This window comes from Gadus morhua, chromosome 7, assembly GCF_902167405.1.
Source record: "Gadus morhua chromosome 7, gadMor3.0, whole genome shotgun sequence".
Classification (NCBI taxonomy): Eukaryota; Metazoa; Chordata; class Actinopteri; order Gadiformes; family Gadidae; genus Gadus; species Gadus morhua.
The window spans coordinates 8,549,320-8,556,819 of NC_044054.1; the positions used below are offsets into that span (position 1 = coordinate 8,549,320).

At 49.5% G+C, this 7,500-nt stretch overlaps 1 protein-coding gene across 1 annotated transcript in view; it reads right to left on the minus strand.

Moving 5' to 3' along the window:
• Positions 1-7,500, minus strand: part of ptgfrnb (prostaglandin F2 receptor inhibitor b) — a gene marked incomplete at its 5' end in the record, with an annotated part of 24,890 nt that overhangs the window by 11,986 nt on the left and 5,404 nt on the right. The window contains 4 exon segments of the mRNA XM_030359998.1: positions 1,041-1,148; positions 3,453-3,649; positions 3,817-4,036; positions 6,697-6,817. Coding sequence (XP_030215858.1) covers positions 1,041-1,148; positions 3,453-3,649; positions 3,817-4,036; positions 6,697-6,817 — 646 coding nt within the window.

The following is a 7,500-nucleotide window of genomic DNA, read 5'->3' on the forward strand; positions in this document are numbered from 1 at the left end:
TGTGTATGCGTCTGTTTATGTGTGTTTATGTGTGTGTGTATTTTTAGCTCCACGTGTGTGTGTGTTTTTCTTTTTCTTTTTAAACACAAAACAACGCACACTCTGCCCGCCGTTCAGACCGGGTTAGCGACACCACAGGGAAAACAACCAGGCTATCGCTAAGGCTACGCTAATTAGCCTTGTCGGTTTTTCGCTCCTGGCATCGCTTAGCTCGTGGCGGCTAACATTCCCGCCGTCGGGGAAAGGCGCACACTTTGATCTGTGCGGCGTTGTAACCATAACGACAGAGTTCAAAGGCAACAACGTGTTTGAAATGTTTTGATCTTAGTCTTTATGAGTGTGTGTACACTCTCTGTGACTGTGTAGTGTGTACCGTGTTTGTGAGCAGAAGTGAAACACTGAGTCATGCCCCCCTCCCCACCCCCCCCCCTCTTTCTCACAAACACACACACACACACACACACACACACCCTAGCAAACAATGGACGAATGACGTGGAGGGAGGAAGTTGAAGTGCGACAGGATCCAGGCGAGAGGTGCCTTCTCAACATGTTGGGACATGAAGGCATCTTGGGCCATTGGGTTTCAGCAGTCATGTGTGCTTCACAAGTGTGTGTGTGTGACTTATATTCCCATACATTTAGGCAAGTACTTTTTCCACACACAAACACACACCGCAATGAATGTGTTCGCACATATTTGCAAATTCTTACACTTTTATTCACACACACACACACACACACACACACACACACACACACACACACACACACACACACACACACACACACACACACACACACACACACACACACACACACACACTTCTTCAGCCTCTGGGATGAGAGCGAGAGATGGGCGAGAGGAGGAGGAGGAGGAGGAGGGGTGGAGAAGGAGGAGGAGACAATAGTATGCATCCCATGCATGCTCATGTAAAAATTTGTATGCGCTATCACACACATCCACTTAGCACGGACCCAGACAGACAGACAGACAGACAGACAGACAGACAGACAGACAGACAGGTAGGGTTAACGTACCACTCTTGGGGGCGGACCCCGAGACGCTGAGAGCACACTCCATCTTGGCCGTCTCCCAGGGGAACACACTGCTGCGGTCTGATTGGATGGCCACGGCGAATGACGGCCCTGCGACAGAGAGAACAGAGACAGTTACCAACGACGTCATCGTGGGGTTGTAGGATCCCTGGGATAAACAAGGTGTGTGTGTGTGTGTGTGTTTGTGTATGTGAGACTGTGTGTGTGTGTGTGTGTGTGTTTGTGACTGTGTGTGTGTGACTGTCCAAGGATCCGGCGAAAGAAACACAAACATACAGACCTATATACACACACACACACACACGTGTACATACATAGACATACACACATATATACACATAGACATATACGCACACAGATACATGCATATATATATATGCACACATGCAGACACACACAGACACACGTATACACACAGACGTACACATACACACACACAAAGACAGGGAGTCAGACTGCAGAGTTGGGAGTATAAGCACCCTCCTCAAAATGCCCCAGGGACAGGGCTTAGTGTGTGAGTGCGTGTGCGTTAGCGTTTGTGCGTGCATTTGTGTGTGTAGTCGGGGTCAACTGCTAAATCTTCCGCTCGGATCCAAAACGGAGGATGTATGAGCGCACACACACACACACGAGTGGATCCGAATGGTTGGCCAAAGGGGTTTACTTTGAAGCTATCAGAGAGAGAGAGAGAGAGAGAGAGAGAGAGAGAGAGAGAGAGAGAGAGAGAGAGAGAGAGAGAGAGAGAGAGAAAAAGAGAGAGAGAAAAAGAGAGAGACACAAGTAAGAGAGACACAAGTAAGAGAGAAAGCTAGGGATAAGGAAAAAAGAGGGAGAGAGAGAAAGAGAAGAGTTAAAGAGAGAACGAAGGGCGAGAGAGAGAGTTAGAGAACGGGAGATAGAATAACCCAGGGAGGGGGCGGGAGTAAGTGAAAGATGACGATGGAAAGAAAAGTTAATGTGTGCGTGTGTATCTGCGTGTGCATGTATGTAGGTGCATGTGCATGCGTGTACATGTGTGCATTTATGTGTGCATGCATGCATCTGCGTGTGCATGTGTTGCTGAGTTTATATGTGTGCGTGCACATTTGTGCGCGTGTGTGTGTTCTCTCTGCCTCCTCCTTTATTCAATCATCTCTAGATTTTGTCATTACTGGCTCCCCCGGGCGGTGTTGTATCCACATGGGGTGTGTTGGGGTGCGTTGGTTTGTGTGTGTTGGTGTGTGTTGGGGTGTGTTGGTGTGTTTTAAGTGTTGGTGTGTACGTATCAGAATGCAGAAAGATAGTGCTGTGTGTTTCTGTCCAAACATCTGGTGTGTGCGTGTTGGGGGGGACGGCGTGTGTGTGTGTGTGTGTGTGTCTGTGTGTGTATGGGGAGTGTGTGTATGTGTCTGTTGGAGAAAACAGTGCGTGTGTGTACGTGTGCTTCGGTTGTCGGGAGAGTGTGTTTGAGTGTTTGTGTGTCTGTTGAGTGTGTGTTTGCTGTAGTACAGTACACAGACACACACACACAGTTCTGAACAGACGGACAGAAACACACAGACAGGACGGAGAGACACACATACAGACAGAGACAGAGACAGAACAGAGAGCACAGAGAGACAGACAGACAGTACAGAGAGACAGACAGACAGACAGACAGAGACAGAGACAGAACAGAGAGCACAGAGAGACAGACAGACAGTACAGAGAGACAGACAGACAGACAGACAGAGACAGAGACAGAACAGAGACCACAGAGAGACAGACAGACAGTACAGAGAGACAGACAGACAGTACAGAGAGACGGACAGACATTACAGAGAGAGAGAGACAGACAGTACAGTGAGACAGACAGACAGACAGTACAGAGACAGACAGACAGTACAGAGAGAGACAGACAGTACAGAGAGAGAGACAGTACAGAGAGACAGACAGACAGTACAGAGAGACAGACAGGTGAACCTGCATGTGTGCGACAGTACAGAGAGACAGACAGACAGACAGAAAGTACAGAGACAGACAGACAGTACAGAGAGACAGACAGACAGTACAGAGAGACAGACAGACAGTACAGAGAGACAGTACAGAGAGACAGACAGACAGACAGTACAGAGACAGACAGACAGTACAGAGAGACAGACAGACAGTACAGAGAGACAGACAGACAGTACAGAGAGACAGACAGTACAGAGAGACAGACAGACAGACAGTACAGACACAGACAGACAGTACAGAGAGACAGACAGTACAGAGAGAGACAGACAGACAGTACAGAGAGAGATACAGACAGCCAGAATCACACAGACACGACAAACAGGACAGAGAGACAGACTATACAAAGAGACAGACGCACACACACGTACAGTACAGAGACACACACAGACAGTACAGACCCACACAGACCCCCAGCCGTACCGTTCTCCTGGAAGTCGATGCGGACCTTGTTGGACTCTGCGCTGGTGGCCTCGGTCCACGTCCCCCCCGCCCCACCGTCCGCCGGCTTGGTCCACGCGTGGACGTCGCACCAGTAGAAGCCGCGGTCGGCGAGCTGCACCCCGGCCAGACGGAAGCGGAACTCCAGACGGCCCGACTTGGTCAGCATCAGGCTGTCCCTGGGGGGGCGGGGTAGAGAGGGGGTGGTGTGAGTGTGTGTAGAAGTGAGGGAGGGACAAGTGTGTGTGGATGTGTGCGTGTGATTTGAAATGAGCGATTATGTGTTTGTGAGTGAGTAGGTTAGAGAGAGAGAGAGAGTTAGTGTATAAGTGTGCGTGCGTCTCACCTCCTCTGGGGGTCCGTGGCCCCCCCGTAATGCAGCACGTTGTCGGGGCTGAGGTTCATGATGGTCCTGACCGCGCCCTCGATGCTCTCTTGTGATTGGACGAGCACAGAGAAGCCCGCCCCCGGCAGGTTCTTGGGGGCCACGGTGCAGCTCATCTCGAAGGTGGCTCCGCCCCCCGAGGCCTCCCGCTGCCGCTCGGCGACCACGCCCATAGAGGGACCTGAGGACCCAGGGAGGAGGGGGGGGGAGTGAAACATAGTGTGTGTGTCAAGGAGTGAGTGAAAGAGGGAGTGAGTGTGTGATTGAGGGAGTGAAGAATTTTCTTTTGTGTATGTGTCAATGAGAGTGAGTGAGTGAGTATGAGTGTGCGAGTGTTGCCATGGGGGGGGGGGGGGATTTCCATGGGCACGATGAAGAAATAGGCTTTTTACTGTTCCTGCTTCCTGCACGCACGCGCATACACACACACACCTCAATTTAGAAAACTGAGGTCAAGTTGCACAAGAGAGACAAAGAGAGATAAAGTGTGTGTGTGCGTGTCCGTGTGCGTTGGTGAAGGACACTGTGTGAAACACGCAGGGGGGGAGGGGCGACGCTACAAGATGATAACAAGACATTCTATTCTATAGCCGCCGCGGTCTGAGGACCTCTGTGAAGCCAGTAAAACAATTATCCACAGGAATGGATGACTCAACACTGCTGTCAATCACGCCGTTTCCATGGAAATGGGTCAAGAGGACGATTTTCCTGCCCGTCAGCATGCATAGTGCTTCCGATGACGAATGCGTGTGTGTGCCTGTGTGTGCGAGCGCACATAAGGCAAAACATCAACGTTTGTCCGCAAGTGTGACCAATCAGAAGAGAGCCGGACGTCACCTGATCAGGCGTCCTGGCAACTTTTCAATACAATAAGATCCACACAGACGGACAGATGACACAGACCGGAGGGGGGGGGGGGGGGGGGGGGGGGGAGAAGAGAGAGAGAGAGAGAGAGAGAGAGAGAGAGAGAGAGAGAGAGAGAGAGAGAGAGAGAGAGAGAGAGAGAGAGACAAGAAAGAGAGAAAGCTAGGGATAAGGAAAAAAGAGGGAGAGAGAAGAGTTAAAGAGAGAACGAAGGGCGAGAGAGAGCGTTAGAGAACGGGAGATAGAATAACCCAGGGAGGGGGCGGGAGTAAGTGAAAGATGACGATGGAAAGAAAAGTTAATGTGCACGTGTGTATCTGCGTGTGCATGTATGTAGGTGCATGTGCATGCGTGTACATGTGTGCGAGAGAGAACTAGTGGAGGGGGGGAGGTTTTATGGGGGGGGGAGTGAGGGTGCACTAGGGGGGGGGCTCAGCTCTTGTTTCACTCTTTCTTTCTCTGTCACCACTTTCTATTTTTACATCTCAGGTGGCGGAACTGTTCATTACCATTTGATGTGCTAATTTGAGACTACAGCGGGGGGGGGGGGGGGGGGGCGAGGGAGAGCAAGAGAGAGACAGAGAAAGAGACAGAGAGAGACAGAGTCAGACTAAGAGAGAGAGAGACCAATGGAGAGACAGACTGTCTAAACAGTCCATAAACTTATTTGTATTCATATTCTTTAACGGCAACGTCCAATATTTTCGAGCTTTATTTTCAGTTATCTTTACTATCTATATCTAAATATATTTGTTTTGTTAACAGTAAAAGCCTCATTTTTTTGGTTTGTTTTTGTAAGTGTATTTTACACACTGTTAAATTCGATTGCATGATGCGATTTTACCTAGCTCTGTTTGGTAATGTCTTCATTGCCGTGTGTCCTTAATCACCCGCACATTTTTTGGTTTATTTTACACTTGCTTCGCCAACGTTAATGTATTCTTTCCATGTCAATGGCCCTTGAAATTAATTGAAAATGCAATTGAGACAGAGAAATAGAGAGAAAAATAGACCGAGCAAGAGACAGAGAGCAAGAGAGACAGGCAGAGAGAGCGAGAGAGAGAGAGCAAGAATAAAAGAAAAAGAAAGAGAGAGAGCAGGAGAGACAGGGACAGGCAGAGCAAGAAAGAGAGACAGACGGAGAGAGAAATAGGGACAGAGACAAACAGACAGAGAGCGAGAGAGAGAGAGAGCGAGAGCGAGAGAGATGAAGGGCAGAGAGACACACAGATTGAAGACAGCTTTTTTTATAGAATTGAAACAGAGAAAAAAAACTAGGGAAATTAAAGAAGAAAAAGAGAAACGATAAGAAAATGAGGCTAAAACACATTTGTTTTCATTCATCTATCTTTTTACTATCTTAAGGTCAGCAGTGTGATTTCGCCCTTTGCTCCAGACGCGGAGTACTTAGTACTTAAAATAAAAGTCTATCCTTAGTGCTTGGCACTTGGTTCTATGAACATCCTTAGTGTGCTGACAGAGATATATTGTTGGTTCCCTTTCTTTTGACAAATACTAATTGTAAGTCCCTTTGGATAATTAATTCGAGCCATGCCTGTGTGCGCGTGGATGCGTTGAAAGGAACTCCATGGCGCTCCATAAGTTAGGAATGTCTCGCCAAACCAGAGCGTGAAGTGTAGCTGACTCCCAATTCATGCATCACACCGTTCTGACGGCAATAGTGTGTGTGTGTTGCTGTGAGAGTGTGTGTTGCTGTGAGTGTCTGTGTGTTGCTGTGAGTGTCTGTGTGTGTGTGTGTGTGTGTGTGTGTGTGTGTGTGTGTGTGTGTGTGTGTGTGTGTGTGTGTGTGTGTGTGTGTGTGTGTGTGTGTGTTACCGTGCGTATGCACGTGCGTGACAGATTTGTGTGTATGTGTGGAGCTGTGTGTGTAAGGCTGCGTGTACTATTCTTGGTGTGCCGTAGACGTGTGTGTGTGTGTGCTCTTCTTTGTGTGTGTACCCCCGGGAGGGTCCTTACGTTTGGGGGTCCAGCTCACGCTGAGTGGGGCGCTGAGGTGCTCGGCCAGCTTGGCCACGCCCCCCTGGCGGTCCGGGAGCCAGGCAGAGACGTTGCACACGTACTGCCCCATGTCCACCTCCTGGGGACACACCTCACGCTTAGGGGATACTCGGGATAGGGGGGGACCACACAGCGTTAGGGGGAGACTGAGGGGTGCGACACCACTGAGAGTAAGGGGACACACCCAAGAGAAGGAGACCCCACCCAAGAGAAGGGGACCCCACCCACGGATAGGGGACACACCCCTGAGAAGGGGACACCACCCACGAGTGGGACACCAGTCACGAGAAGGGGACACCACCCAAGAGAAGGGGACACCAGTCATGAGAAGGGGACACCAGTCCGTGTTGCTTCAACGTGGAACCATAATCAGCCCTAAATGGGACACCACCCAGTCTCATTAATGATGCCATTGGTCATGTGACTCCTACCCTGAGTCTCATTAATTATGTCATTGGTCATGTGACTCCTACCCCGAGTCTCATTAATGATGTCATTGGTCATGTGACTCCTACCCTGAGTCTCATTAATTATGTCATTGGTCATGTGACTCCTACCCTGAGTCTCATTAGTGATGGCATTGGTCATGTGATTCCTACCCCGGGTCTCATTAATGATGTCATTGGTCATGTGACTCCTACCCTGAGTCTCATTAATGATGGCATTGGTCATGTGACTCCTACCCTGAGTCTCATTAATGATGTCATTGGTCATGTGACTCCTACTTTGAGTCTTACTGATGATTTAATTGGTCAGGTGACC